The following is a 22,073-nucleotide window of genomic DNA, read 5'->3' on the forward strand; positions in this document are numbered from 1 at the left end:
AAACACATGTCAAAACTTATTCGATGCAGCAAAAGTAGTCTTAAGAAGTAAGTGTATAGGGCTGAGCACAGTGGCTCATGCCTGTTATCCCAGCACTTTGGGAGGCCAAGGTGGACAGATCACTTGAGGCCAAGAGTTCAAGACCAGCCTGGCCAAAGTGATAAAACCCCATCTCTACTAAAAATACAAAAAGAATTAGCCAGGTGTGGTGGCACGCATCTGTAATCCTAGCTACTTGCGAGGCTGAGGCAGGAGAATCACTTGAATCTGGGAGGCAGAGATTGCAGTTAGCCAAGATCATGCCACTGCACTGCACTCCAGCCTGAGCGACAGAGTGAAACTCTGTCAAAAAAAAAAAAAAGAAGTATATAGTAATAAACATCTACATGAAGAAAACAGAAAAATCTCAAATAAATAACCTAACTTTACACCTTAAGGTACTAGAAGAGGAAAAACAAACTAAGCTAAAGTTAGCAGGAGGAAGGAAATGATAAAGATTAGAGCAGAAGTAAATGAAATGGAGGCTAGAAAGACAATGGAAAAGATAATCAAAACTAAAAATAGTTTTTTTTTTTTTTGCCAAAATAAGCAAAATTGGCAAACCTTTAGCTACACTTAGAAAAAAGAAAAACTCAAATAAAATCAGAAACTAAAGAGGAGAAATTATATCTGATACCACAGAAATACAAAGGATCCTAAGATAATACTATGAACAATTGTATGCCAATAAATTGGATAACCCAGAAGTAATGAGTAAATTCCCAGAGAATAATTGTGATGTATTAAAGTTTTAGGTTTTATATATATAATATTTGTTCAATATAATAAAAATTTTAAATTAAAACTATCTACAATTCTACTACTCAGAGAAAATCATTATTGTTCAACAATTAATTATTGAGTGCCTGCTACATGCCCTGCTCTGTTGAGGTTTCTGGGAATTCAGCAATAACTGAAAAAAGTTGTGGTCATGAAGTTTAGTTTCTAGTGAGTAGAGACAAACCATTAAACGTACACTAGGTCAGTGCTAAAAATAAAAATAATGTAGATTATATAGTATAGAATGACGCTTTTTTTAAAAGAATGATAAATATTATAGCATTTATAGATTTTTCTGATAAGATGATATTCAAGCAGAAACTTCAAGTAAGTGAGTCAACAAATACTGCAGGTATCTTGAGAAAGAGCATTCCAGAAGGAATAGCAACAGGAAAAGAAAAGAACATGCTTGACACTTTGAAGGAACAGCCAAGGAGCCAGTGTGGCTAGAGAAATGAAACATGGGATCAGAGGTAGAAGATTAAAATCAGAGAGAAAATAAAAGTTGGGGAGTGGGAGGCATAGATAGGTAAGACTTTGTAGGCAATGGCAAGGACTATGGATTTCACTGTGACAAAGTCACTGGGAGGTCTGTGCAGAGAAATGACTTAAAATGATTTCTGTAGTTCAAGGATTGGTCTGGCTGCTGTGTGAAAAATGGACTAGAAGGAAGCAAAAGTGGAATTAAGGGGTCAGTTAGGAAGCTATTTTAACAATCTAGGTGAGAGATGAGGGCAACTCTTAAGACTTTTATGTAATTCCTTCCAGTCTTTCTGCCTGTGCATTTGAGCCTGTGTATAATTAACATCATAGGGATTAAAAAATGTGTACAGCTTAGTACCCTGCTATCTGCACATGAAATTGAAATTTCTCATATAATTTAAAATTCTCATAAAAGGTAGCAATTATGTATGAGGCAAACATTTTTCTTGGTTTCTGTTATGCTTGTAAATTTATTTAAGTTTTTTATGATACACAGAAACTTTAAACCAAAAAGTTAGACATATTACAACAACTGAAATGTTCAAAAATAAGGGAATATTTAAATAAATAGTTGTATATCTACATGCTGGAATACTATGCAGCTAGTTAAAATAATACAGTTATTTTTAAAACATGGGGTAATGCTTATACAACAGAATACAAAAAGAATAAGATGGTATACACACAGTCTTATTCTTTTTGAGTGTAAATTCTAGAAAGTGTAAATTTTAGAGTGTAAACTGAGTGTAAATTCTAGAGAGAAATTCTCAAGCTTTCTTTTGCCCAAACAGGTAAATCTGAAAGCTTCCTACTTTCTGGAAGAAAGAACATAACTGTTCCCAGTTATGTAAAATATGTCAAAAAAACTAGAAGAAAATATCTAAAAATACTATTTCCAGGGGTTGAGATTATAGCTATTTTCATTTTCTCCTTTTATATTCTGTATTCTTCAAATGTTCTACAGTGAACTGGAATTAAAGTTATAATTAAAAAATTTTGGATTTGTAAAAGTTAAGGAACTTGCAGAATTGAGATATAGGCTCAAATGTCTGACATGTCACTAACCAGCTCTTTCTTAGGCTTATTTCTCTATTAAATATCAATTTCCTCCCTTCTAAAAGAAGGATAATTGTCCTCACATAATGACTTAAGATCAGAAGTAGGAGGGTACTCGGTATAGTTCCTGTCATATTAAATGCTTGATAAATCTGTTTAAACAAATGTGAAAATCTGACAGTCTAAGAATTCATATTTTAAGTAAAATGCAAAGTCTACCATGAATACCCAATTCAAAAAGATAGGAAAACTGTGCTATTCTTGTCTGCAATCCAATTCAAATTAGAGGAAAATGTACCATTCTAAAATTAATATAAAAGGCAAACCAAATTGCTACCTTCCTGCCTTGGGGGTATCTTCTTGCCTAAAGACTTCCCTAACGTGGAAAGAAAATTTCAAATTGTACTGTAAAAGTTATCTTCCTAAAACTGAACGTAAATTCTAGAAATTCTCAAGCTTCCTTTTGCCCAAACAGGTAAATCTGAGGCTTCCTACTGCTAATGAGAGCTTGAAAATTCATATGCAGCACTGCCTCAAACAGATAACTAAAAACTGACTATAGATTGGGGAGGAAGCATTTTTTAACATATTAAATGGAATTTCAATACTGGTAATGAATTCAAGGAAATCTACAGACTGCAGACCTTGAAGACAAAAGGATAAAATTTCCTTTCACTATAAGAATCTAAAAGTCAGGGGGCGCCCAAGATGGCCGAACAGGAACAGCCCCAGCCTCCAGCTCCCAGGGTGAGTGACACAGAAGATGGGTGATTTCTGCATTTTCAACTGAGGTACCGGGTTCATCTCACTGGGGCATGTCGGACAGCTGGTGTTGGTCCGCAGGTGCAGCCCAACCAGCAAGAGCTGAAGCAGGGCGAGGCATCACCTCACCTGGGAAGCGCAAGGGGGAAGGGAATTCCTTTTCCTAGCCAAAGGAAACTGAGACACACAATACCTGGAAAATCACGTAACTCCCACCCTAATACTGTGCTTTACCAAGGGTCTTAGCAAACGGCACACCAGGAGATTATATCCCACACTTGGCCTGGAGGATCCCATGCCCACAGAGCCTCCCTCATTGCTAGCACAGCAGTCTGAGATCTAACTACCAGGCGGCAGCCAGGCTGGGGGAGGGGTGCTCACCATTGCTGAGGCTTAAGTAGGTAAACAAAGCCACCAGGAAGCTCGAACTGGCTGGAGCCCACTGCAGCTCAAGGAGGCCTTCCTGCCTCTGTAGACTCCACCTCTGGGGACAGGGCATAGCTAAACAAAAAGCAGCAGAAATCTCTGCAGATGTAAATATCCCTGTCTGATAGCTTTGAAGAGAGCAGTGGTTCTCCCAGCATGGATGATGAGATCTGAGAACAGACAGACTGCCTGCTCAAGTGGGTCCCTGACCCCTGAATAGCCTAAATGGGAGACATCCCCCACTAGGTGCACACTGACACCTCACACCTCGCAAGCCTGGGTACACCTCTGAGACAAAGCTTCCAGAGCAAGAATCAGACAGCAACACTCGCTGTTCAGCAATATTCGATCTTCTGCAGCCCCTGCTGCTGCTGATACCCAGGCAAACAGGGTCTGGAGTGGACCTCAAGCAAACTCCAACAGACCTGCAGCTGAGGGTCCTGACTGTCAAAAGGAAAACTAACAAACAGAAAGGACACACACATCAAAACCACATCAGTACATCACCATCATCAAAGACCAAAGGCAGGTAAAACCACAAAGATGGGGGAAAAAGCAGGGCAGAAAAGCTGGAAATTCAAAAAATCAGAGCGCATCTCCCCCTCCAAAGGAATGCAGCTCATCGCCAGCAATGGAACAAAGCTGGATGGAGAATGACTTTGATGAACTGAGAAAAGAAGGCTTCAGTTGATCAAACTTCTCAGAGCTAAAGGAGGAACTACATACCCAGTGCAAAGAAACTAAAAACCTTGAAAAAAGAATGGAAGAATGGATAAGTAGATTAATCAATGCAGAGAAGTCCATAAATGAAGTGACAGAGCTGAAAACTATGACACGAGAACTACGTGACAAATGCACAAGTTTCAGTAACCGACTCAATCAACTGGAAGAAAGAGTATCAGTGACTGAAGATCAAATGAATGAAATGAAGCGAGAAGAGAAGTTTAGAGAAAAAAGAGTAAAAGGAAATGAACAAAGCCTCCAAGAAATATGGGATTATGTGAAAAGACCAAATCCACATCTGATCGGTGTGCCTGAAAGTGACAGGCAGAATGCAACCAAGTTGGAAAACGCTATGCAGGATATTATCCAGGAGAACTTCAATAACCTAGCAAGGCAGGCCAACATTCAAACTCAGGAAACACAGAGAACACCACAAAGGTACTCCTTGAGAAGAGCAACTCCAAGACACATAATTGCCAGATTCACCAAAGTTGAAATGAAGGAAAAAATCTTAAGGGCAGCCAGAGAGAAAGGTCGGGTTAACCACAAAGGGAAGCCCATCAGACTAACAGGAGATCTCTCACCAGAAACTCTACAAGCCAAAAGACAGTGGGGGCCAATATTCAACATTCTTAAAGAAAACAATTTTCAACCCAGAATTTCATATCCAGCCAAACTAAGTTTCATCAGTGAAGGAGAAATAAAATCCTTTACAGAAAAGCAAATGCTTAAAGATTTTGTCACCACCAGGCCTGCCCTACAAGAGATCCTGAAGGAAGCACTAAACATGGAAAAGAACAACCGGTACCAGCCATTGCAAAAACATGCCAAAATGTCATGACCACCGATGCTAGGAAGAAACTGGATCAACTAACGAGCAAAATAACCAGCTAATATCATAATAACAGGATCAAGTTCACACATAACAATATTAACCTTAAATGTAAATGGACTAAATGCTCCAATTAAAAGACACAGACTGGCAAATTGGATAAAGAGTCAAGACCCATCAGTGTGCTGTATTCGGGAGACCCATCTCACATGTAGAGAAACATATAGGCACAAAATAAAGGGATGGAGGAAGATCTACCAAGCAAATGGAAAAACAAAAAAGGCAGGGGTTGTAATCCTAGTCTCTGATAAAATAGACTTTAAACCATCAAAGATCAAAAGAGACAAAGAAGGCCATTACATAATGGCAAAGGGATCAATTCAACAAGAAGAGCTAACTATCCTAAATATATATGCACCCAATACAGGAGCACCCAGATTCATAAAGCAAGTCCTTAGAGACTTACAAAGAGACTTAGACTCCCATACAATAATAATGGGAGGACTTTAACACCCCACTGTCAACATTAGACAGATCAACAAGACAGAAAGGTAACAAGGATATCCAGGAATTGAACTCGACTCTGCACCAAGCAGACCTAATAGACATCTACAGAACTCTCCACCCAAAATCAACCGAGTATACATTCTTCTCAGCACCACATTGCACTTATTCCAAAACTGACCACATAGTTAGAAGTAAAGCACTCCTCAGCAAATGTAAAAGAACAGAAATTATAACAAACTGTCTCTCAGACCACAATGCAATCAAACTAGAACTCAGGACTAAGAAACTCAATCAAAACTGCTCAACTACACGGAAACTGAACAACCTGCTCCTGAATGACTACTGGGTACATAACGAAATGAAGGCAGAAATAAAGATGTTCTTTGAAACCAATGAGAACAAAGATACAACATACCAGAATCTCTGGGACACATTTAAAGCAGTGTGTAGAAGGAAACACTAAATGCCCACAAGAGAAAGCAGGAAAGATCTAAAATTGACACCCTAATATCACAATTAAAAGAACTAGAGAAGCAAGAGCAAACACGTTCAAAAGCTAGCAGAAGGCAAGAAATAACTAAGATCAGAGCAGAACTGAAGGAGATAGAGTCACAAAAAACCCTCCAAAAATCTATGAATCCAGGAGCTGGTTTTTTGAAAAGATCAACAAAATTGATAGACCGCTAGCAAGAGTAATAAACAAGAAAAGAGAGAAGAATCAAATACACACAGTAAAAAATGATAAAGGGGATATCACCACCAATCTCACAGACATACAAACTACCGTCAGAGAATACTATAAACACCTCTGTGCAAATAAACTAGAAAACCTAGAAGAAATAGATAAATTCCTGGACACATACACTCTCCCAAGACTAAACCAGAAAGAAGTTGAGTCCCTGAATAGATCAATAGCAGGCTCTGAAATTGAGGCAATAATTAATAGCCTACCACCAAAAAAAGTCCAGGACCAGACGGAGTCACAGCCGAATCCTACCAGAGGTACAAGGAGGAGTTGGTACCATTCCTTCTGAAACTATTCCAATCAATAGAAAAAGAAGGAATCCTCCTTTACTCATTTTATGAGGCCAGCATCATCCTGATACCAAAGCCTGGCAGAGACAAACAAAAAAAGAGAATTTTAGACCAATATCCCTGATGAACATCGATGCAGAAATCCTCAGTAAAATACTGGCAAACCGAATCCAGCAGCACATCCAAAAGCTTATCCACCATGATCAAGTGGGCTTCATCCCTGGGATGCAAGGCTAGTTCAACATATGCAAATCAATAAATGTAATCCAGCATATAAACAGAAGCAAAGACAAAAACCACATGATTATCTCAATAGATGCAGAAAAGGCTTTTGACAAAATTCAACAGCCCTTCATGCTAAAAACTCTCAATAAATTCGGTATTGATGGAACGTATCTCGAAATAATAAAAGCTATTTATGACAAACCCACAGCTAATATCATACTGAATGGGCAAAAACTGGAAAAATTCCCTTTGAAAACTGGCACAAGACAGGGATGCCCTCTCTCACCACTCCTATTTAACATAGTCTTGGAAGTTCTGGCTAGGGCAATCAGGCAAGAGAAAGAAATCAAGGGTATTCCATTAGGAAAAGAAGAAGTCAAATTGTCTCTGTTTGCAGATGACATGACTGTATATTTAGAAAACCCCATTGTCTCAACCCAAAATCTCTTTAAGCTGATAAGCAACTTCAGCAAAGTCTCAGGATACAAAATCAATGTGCAAAAATCACAAGTATTCTTATACACCAGTAACAGACAAACAGAGAGCCAAGTCATGAATGAACTCCCATTCACAATTGCTTCAAAGAGAATAAAATCCAACTTACAAGGGATGTGAAGGACCTCTTCAAGGAGAACTACAAACCACTGCTCAGTGAAATAAGAGGACACAAACAAATGGAAGAACATTCCATGCTCATGGATAGGAAGAATCAATATTGTGAAAATGGCCATACTGCCCAAGGTAATTGATAGATTCAATGCCATCCCCATTAAGCTACCAACAGCTTTCTTCACAGAATTGGAAAGAACTGTTGTCAAGTTCATATGGAACCAAAAAAGAGCCCACAATGCCAAGACAATCCTAAGCCAAAAGAACAAAGCTGAAGGCATCACGCTACCTGACTTCAAACTATACTACAAGGCTACGGTAACCAAAACAGTATAGTACTGGTACTAAAACAGAGATATAGACCAATGGAACAGAACAGAGTCCTCAGAAATAATACCACACATCTACAGCCATCTGATCTTTGACAAACCTGACAAAAACAAGAAATGGGGAAAGGATTCCCCATTTAATAAATGGTGCTGGGAAAACTGGCTAACCTTAAGTAGAAAGCTGAAACTGGATCCTTTCCTTACTCCTTATACGAAAATTAATTCAAGATGGATTAGAGACTTAAATGTTAGACCTGAAACCATAAAAACCCTAGAAGAAAACGTAGGTAATACCATTCAGGACATAGGCATGGGCAAGGACTTCATGTCTAAAACACCAAAAGCAATGGCAACAAAAGCAAAATTGACAAATGGGATCTAATTAAACTAAAGAGCTTCTGCACAGCAAAAGAAACTACCATCAGAGTGCACAGGCAGCCTACAGAATGGGAGAAAATTTTTGCAATCTACTCATCCGACAAAGGGCTAATATCCAGAACCTACAAAGAACTCAAACAAATTTACAAGAAAAAAAAAACCTAAAAAGTGGACAAAAGATATGAACAGACACTTCTCAAAAGAAGACATTCACATAGCCAACAGACACATGAAAAAATGCTCATCATCATTCGCCATCAGAGAAATGCAAATCAAAACCACAATGAGATACCATCTCACACCCAGAATGGCAATCATTAAAAAGTCAGGAAACAACAGGTGTTGGAGAGAATGTGGAGAAACAGGAACATTTTTACACTGTTGGTGGGACTGTAAACTAGTTCAACCATCGTGGACGACAGTGTGGCAATTCCTCAAGGATCTAGAACTAGAAATACCATTTGACCCAGCCATCCAATTACTGGGTATATACCCAAAGGATTATAAATCATGCTGCTATAAAGACACATGCACACGTATGTTTATTGCGGCACTATTCACAATAGCAAAGACTTGGAATCAACCCAAATGTCCATCAGTGATAGACTGGATTAAGAAAATGTGGCACACTGGGTCAGAGCCTTCCCGGGACAGGAACCGGATGGCCGCCCAGGCCAGATCCCACCCGGCAGCCGAAGCACGCTGAGCCGGGCGGCAGTGCAGTCCCGGCGGCCGCGGGCAGCTCACCCGGAAGGCCGCGCGGGGTCGGGGCGCGGATCCTTACGCTGGCGCCTGGCACGCAAGCCCCCGCGTTCGCTGGGGAGGATTTCCTTGCTGCTGCTTAACTTGGAGGAGTATTACTTTGAACAGCATAGAGTCAATCACATTTTGCACAAGGGCAGTCACCATGAAAGGAAAATCAGAGGATCCTTAAAAATATGTTCAAAATCAGCGATTTTTGAACCAGATGCAATATCCCAGCCCATCATCAAGATTCCTTTGAGAGACTGTATAGAAACAGGAAAGCATGGAGAAAATGGAGCCAATAGACACTTCACAAAGGAAAAATCTGGGAGTATTTCACTCATTTTCAGTCAGGTATATTTCATTAAAGAACATAATGTTGTTGCACCATATGAAATAGAAAGGGGGCAAAATGGAATATGTTTTTGAATTGGATGTTCCCGGGAAAGTGGAAGATGTTGTGGAGACGTTGCTTCAGTTTCACAGAGCATCCTGCCTTGACAATTTGGGTGACCAAACCGCCATGATAACAGCTATTTTGCAGTCTCGTTTGGCTAGAACATCATTTGACAAAAACAGGTTCCAAAACATTTCTGAAAAGCTGCACATGGAATGCAAAGCAGAAATGGTGACGCCTCTGGTGACCAATCCTGGACACGTGTGCATCACAGACACAAACCTCTATTTTCAGCCTCTCAACGGCTACCCGAAACCTGTGGTCCAAATAACACTCCAAGATGTTCGCCGCATCTACAAAAGGAGGCACGGCCTCATGCCTCTGGGCTTGGAAGTATTTTGCACAGAAGACGATCTGTGTTCTAACATCTACCTCAAGTTCTATGAACCTCCAGATAGAGATGATCTCTACTTTTTTTTTTTTTTTTTTTTTTTGAGACGGAGTCTCGCTCTGTCGCCACAGCTGGAGTGCAGTGGCGCCATCTCCACTCACTGCAAGCTCTGCCTCCCAGGTTCAAGCCATTCTCCTGCCTCAGCCTCCCATATAGCTGGGACTACAGGCGCCCGGATGATCTCTATTTTTACATTGCCACATACCTAGAGCACCATGTGGCGGAGCACACTGCCGAGAGCTACATGCTGCAGTGGCAGCGTGGACACCTTTCCAACTATCAGTACCTCCTTCACCTCAACAACCTGGCCGACCACAGCTGCAACGACCTCTCCCAGTACCCTGGGTTTCCATGGACAATACATGATTATTCCAGCTCAGAATTAGATTTGTCAAATCCAGGAACCTTCCGGGATCTTAGTAAGCCAGTGGGGGCCCTAAATAAGGAACGGCTGGAGAGGCTACTGACACTATACCAGGAAATGCCTGAACCAAACAAAGTTCATGTATGGGAGTCACTACTCTTCCCCGGGTTATGTACTTTTTTATCTTGTTAGGATTGCACCAGAGTATACGCTGAGCCTACAGAATGGAAGATTTGATAATGCAGACAGAATGTTCAACAGTATTGCAGAAACTTGGAAAAATTGTCTGGATGGTGCAATGGATTTTAAAGAGTTAATTCCAGAATTCTATGGTGATGATGTGAGCTTTCTAGTCAACAGCCTGAAGTTGGATTTGGGAAACAGACAAGGAGGACAGATGGTTGACGATGTGGAGCTTCCCCCTTGGGCCTCCAGTCCCGAGGACTTTCCCCAGAAGAGCAAAGATGCATTGGAAAGCAATTATGTGTCTGAACACCTTCACGAGTGGATTGATCTAATATTTGGCTACAAACAAAAAGGGAGTGGTGCAGTTGGGGCCCATAATGTATTTCATCCCCTGACCTATGAAGGAGGTGTAGACTTGAACAGCATCCAGGATCCTAATGAGAAGGTAGCCATGCTTACACAAATCTTGGAATTTGGGCAAACACCAAAACAACTATTTGTGACACCACATCCTCAAAGGATCACCCCAAAATTTAAAAGTTTGTCCCAGACCTCGAGTTATAATGCTTCTATGGCAGATTTCCCAGTCTCTCCAGGTGAAGAGTCTTTTGAAGACCTGACCGAAGAAAGCAAAACACTGGCCTGGAATAACATCACCAAACTGCAGTTACATGAGCACTATAAAATCCACAAAGAAGCAGTTACTGGAATCACAGTCTCTCGCAATGGATCTTCAGTCTTCACAACATCCCAAGATTCCACTTTGAAGATGTTTTCTAAAGAATCGAAAATGCTACAAAGCAGCATATCATTTTCAAATATGGCTTTATCGTCTTGTTTACTTTTACCAGGAGATGCCACTGTCATAACTTCTTCATGGGATAATAATGTCTATTTTTATTCCGTAGCATTTGGAAGACGCCAGGACACATTAATGGGACATGATGATGCTGTTAGTAAGATCTGTTGGCATGACAACAGGCTATATTCTGCATCGTGGGACTCTACAGTGAAGGTGTGGTCTGGTGTTCCTGCGGAGATGCCAGGCACCAAAAGACACTACTTTGACTTGCTGGCTGAGCTGGAACATGATGTCAGTGTAGATACAATCAGTTTAAATCCTGCAAGCACACTGTTCGTTTCCAGCACCAAAGAAGGCACAGTGAATATTTGGAACCTCACAACGGCCACCTTAATGCACCAGATTCCATGCCATTCAGGGATTGTATGTGACACTGCTTTTAGCCCAGATAGCCGCCATGTCCTCAGCACAGGAGCAGATGGCTGTCTTAATGTCATTGATGTGCAGACAGGAATGCTCATCTCCTCCATGACGTCAGATGAGCCCCAGAGGTGCTTTGTCTGGGATGGAAATTCCGTTTTATCTGGAAGTCAGTCTGGTGAACTGCTTGTTTGGGACCTCCTTGAAGCAAAAATCAGTGAGAGAACACAGGGCCACACAGGTGCTATGACATGTATATGGATGAATGAACAGTGTAGCAGTATCATCACAGGAGGGGAAGACAGACAAATTATTTTCTGGAAATTGCAGTATTAAATGCCTTTTCCTCTCCTGAATATTAAGTTGAACTCTATTTAATGCATTTTTAAACCAAACTTTTAAACGGACTGGTGAATGTGCAATGCTAGTAATTAGAAGTTTTACCACATGGAAAATTTGTGGTTTTAAACTTTCTACATCATGGTGACTTCGTTGAAAGCCATTAGTTGCCATTCTCTTAAGGCAGATAAAATGTGGCAGTGCTAGGGAAAACATGTTACATTGTAAGGCAGATGATCATCCCTGTATGATGATTGTCAGAAGACAGGACTGGGTAGCAGAGAACAGCTAAGAGATAAATTGGGCTAGGGAAATTTGTCAGAAAGCACTGAACAATTAAAAATTTTCCAAGAAAGTGTGCAGTATTCTCTGCTACTTCTGAATTTGTTTTGTCTTCCTAATCTATCATAATTGCTACCCATTGGGTTTTGGGTGTATGTTTTCATAGAGTGGTTACTTTCTATAATGCTGTACCCAGATTCTAAGAAACTGGAGAAGGATTAGCAGTTCTTATAACAGTAAGTTTACTGTGTATAGGAATGGGTTGTATTTCATTATAGCTATTCATCTTTTCTACATTAAAAATATTTTTCTCTAAAAAAAAAGAAAGAAGAGGACCCGGAGCATGAGGGCCGAATAGGAACAGCTCCAGTCTCCAACTCCCAGCGCGAGCGACACAGAAGACCGGTGATTTCTGCATTTTCAACTGAGGTACTGGGGTCATCTCACTAGGGAGTGCCGGACAATCGGTGCTGGTCAGCGGCTGCAGCCTGACCAGCGAGAGCTGAAGCAGGGCGAGGCATCGCTCACCTGGAAGCGCAAGGGGGAAGGAAATCCGTTTTCCTAGCCAGGGGAACTGAGACACAGAACACCTGGAAAATCGGGTAACTCCCACCCCAATACTGCGCTTTAAGCAAACAGGCACACCAGAAGAATATATCCCACACCTGGCCGGGAGGGTCCCACGCCCACGGAGCCTCCCTCACTGCTAACTCAGCAGTCTGTGGCGATCTATCTGCAAGGCAGCAGCGAGGCTGGGGGAGGGGCGCCCGCCATTGCTGAGGCTTAAGTAGGTAAACAAAGCCGCTGGGAAGCTCGAACTGGGTGGAGCTCACAGCAGCTCAAGGAAGCCTGCCTGTCTCTGTAGACTCCACCTCTGGGGACAGCCCACAGCTGAAGACCAATAGGGGAAGCAGCGGGGGCCGGTGCAGACGCGAACGACTCTGTCTGACAGCTTTGGGGAGAGCCGTGGATCTCCCAACGCGGAGGTTGAGATCCCAGAACGGACAGACTGCCTGCTCAGGTGGGTCCCTGACCCCTGAGTAGCCTAGCTGGGAGACATCCCCCACTAGGGGCAGTCTGACACCCCACACCTCACAGGGTGGAATCACCCCTGAGAGGAAACTTCCAAAGGAAGAATCAGACAGGTACACTTGCTGTTCAGCAATATTCTATCTTCGGCAACCTCTGCTGCTGATACCCAGGCAAACAGGGTCTGGAGTGGACCTCAAGCAATCTCCAACAGACCAACAGACAGTCCTTCTGACTGTCAGACGGAAAACTAACAAACAGGAAGGACACCTATACCAAAACCCCATCAGTACGTCACCATCATCAAAGACCGGAGACAGATAAAACCACAAAGATGGGGAAGAAGCAGGGCAGAAAAGCTGGAAATTCAAAAAATAAGAGTGCATCTCCCCCTGCAAAGGAGCACAGCCCATCGCCAGCAACGGATCAAAGCTGGTCAGAGAATGACTTTGACGAGATGAGAGAAGAAGGCTTCAGTCCATCAAACTTCTCAGAGCTAAAGGAGGAATTATGTACCCAGCGCAAAGAAACTAAAAATCTTGAAAAAAAAGTGGAAGAATTGACAGCTAGACTAATTAATGCAGAGAAGATCATAAACGAAATGACAGAGATGAAAACCATGACACGAGAAATACGTGACAAATGCACAAGCTTCAGTAACCGACTCGATCAACTGGAAGAAAGAGTATCAGCGATTGAGGATCAAATGAATGAAATGAAGCGAGAAGAGAAACCAAAAGAAAAAAGAAAAAAGAAAAAAGAAATGAACAAAGCCTGCAAGAAGTATGGGATTATGTAAAAAGACCAAATCTACGTCTGATTGGGGTGCCTGAAAGTGAGGGGGAAAATGGAACCAAGTTGGAAAACACTCTTCAGGATATCATCCAGGAGAACTTCCCCAACCTAGTAGGGCAGGCCAACATTCAAATTCAGGAAATACAGAGAACGCCACAAAAATGCTCCTCCAGAAGAGCAACTCCAAGACACATAATTGCCAGATTCACCAAAGTTGAAATGAAGGAAAAAATCTTAAGGGCGGCCAGAGAGAAAGGTCGGGTTACCCACAAAGGGAAGCCCAGCAGACTAACAGCAGACCTCTCGGCAGAAACTCTCCAAGCCAGAAGAGAGTGGGGGCCAATATTCAACGTTCTTAAAGAAAAGAATTTTCAACCCAGAATTTCATATCCAGCCAAACTAAGTTTCATCAGTGAAGGAGAAATAAAATCCTTTACAGATAAGCAAATGCTTAGAGATTTTGTCACCACCAGGCCTGCCTTACAAGAGACCGTGAAGGAAGCCCTAAACATGGAAAGGAACAACCGGTACCAGCCATTGCAAAAACATGCCAAAATGTAAAGACCATCGAGGCTAGGAAGAAACTGCATCAACTAACGAGCAAAATAACCAGTTAATATCATAATGACAGGATCAAGTTCACACATAACAATATTAACCTTAAATGTCAATGGACTAAATGCTCCAATTAAAAGACACAGACTGGCAAATTGGATAAAGAGTCAAGACCCATCAGTCTGCTGTATTCAGGAGACCCATCTCACATGCAGAGACATACATAGGCTCAAAATAAAGGGATGGAGGAAGATCTACCAAGCAAATGGAGAACAAAAAAAAAGCAGGGGTTGCAATCCTAGCCTCTGATAAAACAGACTTTAAACCATCAAAGATCAAAAGAGACAAAGAAGCCCATTACATAATGGTAAAGGGATCAATTCAACAGGAAGAGCTAACTCTCCTAAATATATATGCACCCAATACAGGAGCACCCAGATTCATTAAGCAAGTCCTTAGAGACCTACAAAGAGACTTAGACTCCCATACAATAATAATGGGAGACTTCAACACTCCACTGTCAACATTAGACAGATCAACGAGACAGAAAGTTAACAAGGATATCCAGGAATTGAACTCATCTCTGCACCAAGCGGACCTAATAGACATCTATAGAACTCTCCACCCCAAATCAACAGAATATACATTCTTCTCAGCACCACATCGCACTTATTCCAAAATTGACCACATAATTGGAAGTAAAGCACTCCTCAGCAAATGTAAAAGAACAGAAATTATAACAAACTGTCTCTCAGACCACAGTGCAATCAAACTAGAACTCAGGACTAAGAAACTCAATCAAAACCGCTCAACTACATGGAAACTGAACAACCTGCTCCTGAATGACTACTGGGTACATAACGAAATGAAGGCAGAAATAAAGATGTTCTTTGAAACCAATGAGAACAAAGATACAACACACCAGAATCTCTGAGACACATTTAAAGCAGTGTGTAGAGGGAAATGTATAGCACTAAATGCCCACAAGAGAAAGCAGGAAAGATCTAAAATTGACACTCTAACATCACAACTAAAAGAACTAGAGAGGCAAGAGCAAACACATTCAAAAGCTAGCAGAAGGCAAGAAATAACTAAGATCAGAGCAGAACTGAAGGCGATAGAGACACAAAAAACCCTCCAAAAAATCAATGAATCCAGGAGTTGGTTTTTTGAAAAGATCAACAAAATTGACAGACCGCTAGCAAGACTAATAAAGAAGAAAACAGAGAGGAATCAAATAGACGCAATAAAAAATGATAAAGGGGATATCACCACGGACCCCACAGAAATACAAACAACCATCAGAGAATACTATAAACGCCTCTATGCAAATCAACTAGAAAATCTAGAAGAAATGGATAATTTCCTGGACACTTACACTCTCCCAAGACTAAACCAGGAAGAAGTTGAATCCCTGAATAGACCAATAGTAGGCTCTGAAATTGAGGCAACAATTAATAGCCTACCCACAAAAAAAAGTCCAGGACCAGATGGATTCACAGCTGAATTCTACCAGAGGTACAAGGAGGAGTTGGCACCATTCCTTCTGAAACTATTCCAATCAATAGAAAAAGAGGGAATCCTCCCTAACTCATTTTATGAGGCCAACATCATCCTGATACCAAAGCCTGGCAGAGACACAACAAAAAAAGAGAATTTTAGACCAATATCCCTGATGAACATCGATGCAAAAATTCTCAATAAAATACTGGCAAACCGGATTCAGCAGCACATGAAAAAGCTTATCCACCATGATCAAGTGGGCTTCATCCCTGGGATGCAAGGCTGGTTCAACATTCGCAAATCAATAAACGTCATCCAGCATAGAAACAGAACCAAAGACAAGAACCACATGATTATCTCAATAGATGCAGAAAAGGCTTTTGACAAAATTCAACAGCCCTTTATGCTAAAAACGCTCAATAAATTTGGTATTGATGGAACGTACCTCAAAATAATAAGAGCTATTTATGACAAACCCACAGCTAATATCATACTGAATGGGCAAAAACTGGAAAAATTCCTTTTGAAAACTGGCACAAGACAGAGATGCCCTCTCTCACCACTCCTATTCAACATAGTGTTGGAAGTTCTGGCTAGGGCAATCAGGCAAGAGAAAGAAATCAAGGGTATCCAGTTAGGAAAAGAAGAAGTCAAATTATCCCTGTTTGCAGATGACATGATTGTATATTTAGAAAACCCCATTGTCTCAGCCCAAAATCTCCTTAAGCTGATAAGCAACTTCAGCAAAGTCTCAGGATACAAAATTAATGTGCAAAAATCACAAGCATTCTTATACACCAGTAACAGACAAGCAGAGAGCCAAATCAGGAATGAACTTCCATTCACAATTGCTTCAAAGAGAATAAAATACCTAGGAATCCAGCTTACAAGAGATGTCAAGGACCTCTTCAAGGAGAACTACAAACCACTGCTCAGTGAAATAAAAGAGGACACAAACAAATGGAAGAACATACCATGCTCATGGATAGGAAGAATCAGTATTGTGAAAATGGCCATACTGCCCAAGGTTATTTATAGATTCAATGCCATCCCCATCAAGCTACCAATGACTTTCTTCACAGAATTGGAAAAAACTGCTTTAAAGTTCATATGGAACCAAAAAAGAGCCTGCATTGCCAAGACAATCCTAAGTCAAAAGGACAAAGCTGGAGGCGTCACGCTACCTGACTTCAAACTATACTACAAGGCTATAGTAACCAAAACAGCATGGTACTGGTACCACAACAGAGATATAGACCAATGGAACAGAACAGAGTCCTCAGAAATAATACCACACATCTACAGCCATCTGATCTTGACAAACCTGAGAGAAACAAGAAATGGGGAAAGGATTCCCTATTTAATAAATGGTGCTGGGAAAATTGGCTAGCCATAAGTAGAAAGCTGAAACTGGATCCTTTCCTTACCCCTTATATGAAAATTAATTCAAGATGGATTAGAGACTTAAATGTTAGACCTAATACCATAAAAACCCTAGAAGAAAATCTAGGTAGTACCATTCAGGACATAGGCATGGGCAAGGACTTCATGTCTAAAACACCAAAAGCAATGGCAGCAAAAGCCAAAATTGACAAATGGGATATGATTAAACTAAAGAGCTTTTGCACAGCAAAAGAAACTACCATCAGAGTGAACAGGCAACCTACAGAATGGGAGAAAATTTTTGCAACCTACTCATCTGACAAAGGGCTAATATCCAGAATCTACAAAGAACTCAAACAAATATACAAGAAAAAAACAAACAACCCCATCAAAAAGTGGGCAAAGGATATGAACAGACATTTCTCAAAAGAAGACATCCATACAGCCAACAGACACATGAAAAAATGCTCATCATCACTGGCCATCAGAGAAATGCAAATCAAAACCACAATGAGATACCATCTCACACCAGTTAGAATGGCAATCATTAAGAAGTCAGGAAACAACAGGTGTTGGAGAGGATGTGGAGAAATAGGAACACTTTTACACTGTTGGTGGGATTGTAAACTAGTTCAACCATTATGGAAAACAGTATGGCGATTCCTCAAGGATCTAGAACTGGATGTACCATATGACCCAGCCTTCCCACTACTGGGTATATACCCAAAGGATTATAAATTACTCTACTACAAAGACACATGCACACGTATGTTTATTGCGGCACTATTCACAATAGCAAAGACTTGGAATCAACCCAAATGTCCATCTGTGACAGACTGGATTAAGAAAATGTGGCACATATACACCATGGAATACTATGCAGCCATAAAAAAGGATGAGTTTGCGTCCTTTGTAGGGACATGGATGCAGCTGGAAACCATCATTCTTAGCAAACTATCACAAGAACAGAAAACCAAACACCACATGTTCTCACTCATAGGTGGGAACTGAACAATGAGATCACTTGGACTCGGGAAGTGGAACATCACACACTGGGGCCTATCATGGGGGGGGAGGAGGGAGGGATTGCATTGGGGAGTTATACATGATATAAATGATGAATTGATGGGTGCTGACGAGTTGATGGGTGCAGCACACCAACATGGCATAAGTATACATATGTAACAAACCTGCACGTTATGCACATGTACCCTAGAACTTAAAGTAAAAAAAAAAAAAAAAAGAAAGAAAATGTGGCACATATACACCATGGAATACTATACAGCCATAAAAAAGGATGAATTCGTGTCCTTTTTAGGGACATGGATGCAGCTGGAAACTATCATTCTCAGCAAACTATCGCAAGAACAGAAAACCAAACACCGCATGTTCTCACTCATAGGTGGGAATTCAACAATGAGATCACTTGGACATGGGAAGGGGAACATCACACAACGGGGCCTATAGTGTTGGGGGGGGGCGTGGGGAGGGATAGCATTAGGAGAGATACCTAATGTAAATAACGAGTTAATGGGTGCAGCACACCAACATGGCACATGTATACATATGTAACAAACCTGCACGTTGTACACATGTACCCTAGAACTTAAAGCATAATAATAATAATAACAATAATAAAGAGAATCTAAAACTACCTTCACTGCTACAGATTTTTCCCATGAATGTGAGATTCAGACTTCAATGTGTGTGGCAGGTAAGGAAATTATGAACATCAAGCTTGTCCCAACTACACACTTCTAGTTACATCCTTTATTCAGTCAGCTGTTGAATATGAGGTAAACTGCCTCATTTTCATATCTTTACAATAAAATAATAAAGCTCAAAATATTTCCGTAAGCAGCTTCATACAAATGGAAACATAGGACATTGTACATTTGCAACTAAAGCATCAGCTTCTTAGGAAATACAACTGTAGCTGTCTCTATGGTCCAAAGACTAAAAAATCCAGATATTTTAGAAAAATTAAATATGAAATAATTGTATTACACGTCTTACCTTTATCAAAGACTTTAACAAGTTTTCTTTTAGGTAAAAACTTCAGTAATAAATTGATTTATTTGTAAATCTTATTGAATATAGAATTTTAGAATCCAAGGGCCTATTTAATCCCATGCTTCTCTGTTGGATAGAAAAGTAAAGAGATACATAAATATATATTCTCTTAGTGCAATAAATGAAAATAACTATATAGAACTTTGACATATATACTCTTGTTTCATTCCAAATACTCTTGTCAGATGATAACTGGTATTTTTGTCTTCATTTCTTAAGTGAGAAACTAAAGGTCAAAGGAGATCAATGACTTTCTTAAGGTCACTAAGTGACAAGGGCAGAGTTGGAACCCGGTTCTTTCACTTTAGAGCCAGTATTTTTTGTAATACATAAAAGTATCTCTTTTGTACCATATTTTCTCTCAAGATAGGCTGTGTAAACACAAGGATTAAAGACTGATGTTCATTAACATCAATAACTGCACAAAAATTTGGAAAACAATTGCTTTTCAAATATCTTTCCCAAAAAGTGACTTTAAAAAACAGATTTTTGTCCTCAAAATGATAATGATGATTCCCTAGAAAATCATTTTTGCATTTCACATCAAGAAATCCAGTAAGGTACCCTTTTCTCATTCTGTGTTAACAGTTTAAATATATTTAGAGATAAAAAGAAACATATAATTTGCCTGTATGACAAAGTATAATTGGCATCATAATTCTGTAAGAACCTGTGTATAATGCTGGCATGGTGGGAAGACAACTAAACCAAGAGTAAAGGGATTTTACAAGGGCCTAAACTTGGATTAGTCACTTAAGCACTTTGTGTTTCATCTGCAAAACAGAGTATTGACCTACGGATTGCTGTGAGGATTACATAAAAATGTATGTGATGGCAATTTGTAAGGCATCAAGCACTACATAAATATAAGGCAAAATAATTATTGATTTGCTCATTCTATTTCCTGATGTAGATACTAACTACTACTCATCATATGTAACTAAACTTATTTCAAGTTATACAAACATTATTGAAAATTGTTCATAAATCAAAGAAAGTAAATCTGGAATAATCTTTTAAACAATCACTGTCATTTAAAACTTGCAAATTCAAATTTTTACATACAAAAAATGACTATAAAATGCTAAGGTTACTTTCTACAAGTTATACACATAATCAGCAGTAACATAGATGCAGTTAGAGGCCATAATCCTAAATGAATTAGGGCAGGAACAGAAAACCAAATACCACATGTTCTCACTTGTAAGTGGGAGCTAAACATTGAGCACACATGGACATAAATTTGGGAACAGTAGACACTATGGACTACTAGATCAGGGGAAGCAGTGGGGGAACATGGGTTGGAAAACTACTTATTGGGTACTATATTGTCTACCTAGGTGATGTTATCCATACCCCAAACCTCAGTATCATATAATAGTGCCATGTAACAAACTTGCACATATACCCCCTGTATCTAAAAGTCAGAATTTAAATAAATAAATAAAGCACATATTTACAGGCAATGTATCATCCCATTTTCCCAAAATGGAATGCTCTAACAGTTTGAATTCACTTAATGTTTACATATGAATGGCATTCAAATATTTACTGAATCTAATACTGATAACAATGTTCATTGATTCTACAAAAACTAAATATAATAAGTAAGGTATACTTTACAGTGAAAAAACTTTAATCCTCAAGATCTTGCCTTGTTCTAAGAATCATCATTATGAATATAAATTACTGTCCAGTATTTTAAAAATAATTGTTATCTAAGCTTAGTGGTTAGAAATTTAATTTACAGATTAGGTTTAATATAAGTTAAATACATGGCAATCATTTTTCATATTCTTTATATTATTTTGGTTTTTCAACCTGTAATTTGCTACCATAATTAAAATTAACCTAATAACATATTCAGCATTTAAAGTTTTCATACCTCTCAAGAAAAATTATTCAGAAGAATGTGTAGTTATATAAGGCATATAGCTATCTTGCCTATATTTTACTCTCTGATTTTCCATTTATAAATAATTTCTTGATAGCTTGCAATTCAAATTTTTCCTATAGGGAAGATACTAAAAAAAAACCTATTTTAAGATATCCTCTAATATCTATCCTGTTAATCCAAATTACTTCCCTCCTTCTACATCTCCCACTGGCCAGTTTTTTTTTCCTCTATAGTTTATCTCATCATCTCTTTAAGAGATTATTAATAAAGACTTACTTTATTTAATGCACTTTAACAGTGAAAGGGGAGGAAAATATACGCCACCAAGCTGTACAGTGAAACCGATGACCTTCCTTATTTCTACTCTTTCCTATTGGCTAAATTCAAGTAAAAACAAATTGAATCATAAAAAAAAGAGCACCTATTTGAACAGTGAAGTATACATTTTTTAGTTATAGTTCTAAATATGGCTTGACCAAAAAGGAATAATTTCTGAGACCTAATATAGATGGTATTTATATCCTATACATGTTTAACAGCATATTAGCACTCATGTAATGCTTTTAATACTGATAGTACATAACAGTTGACATACTGAATCCAAAGCTTTAAGGAAAAAATAAGAAAGGAAAAGCTCTATGAGAAATTTCTAATTATGCAACTTAGAAA

General features: G+C 39.6%; 1 protein-coding gene and 1 long non-coding RNA gene across 2 annotated transcripts; both read left to right on the plus strand.

Annotated features, from left to right (window-relative positions):
* Nucleotides 1-309: 309 nt before the first annotated feature.
* Nucleotides 310-12,492, plus strand: LOC117094727. Its single transcript, XR_004441659.1, has 3 exons — nt 310-364; nt 4,799-4,802; nt 11,984-12,492. It is a non-coding gene; the product is annotated as an uncharacterized LOC117094727 (long non-coding RNA).
* On the plus strand, nt 8,846-12,486 carry LOC117094726 (protein FAN-like). Its single transcript, XM_033230861.1, is given in 5 exon segments — nt 8,846-8,903; nt 8,906-9,333; nt 9,335-9,783; nt 9,951-10,269; nt 10,271-12,486. Coding segments are annotated over 5 exon segments (2,868 nt in total). The 3' UTR covers nt 11,885-12,486.
* Nucleotides 12,493-22,073: the final 9,581 nt, after the last annotated feature.

Source organism: Trachypithecus francoisi, unplaced genomic scaffold (genome assembly GCF_009764315.1).
Source record: "Trachypithecus francoisi isolate TF-2019V2 unplaced genomic scaffold, Tfra_2.0 Lachesis_group13, whole genome shotgun sequence".
In the NCBI taxonomy this organism is placed as follows: Eukaryota; Metazoa; Chordata; class Mammalia; order Primates; family Cercopithecidae; genus Trachypithecus; species Trachypithecus francoisi.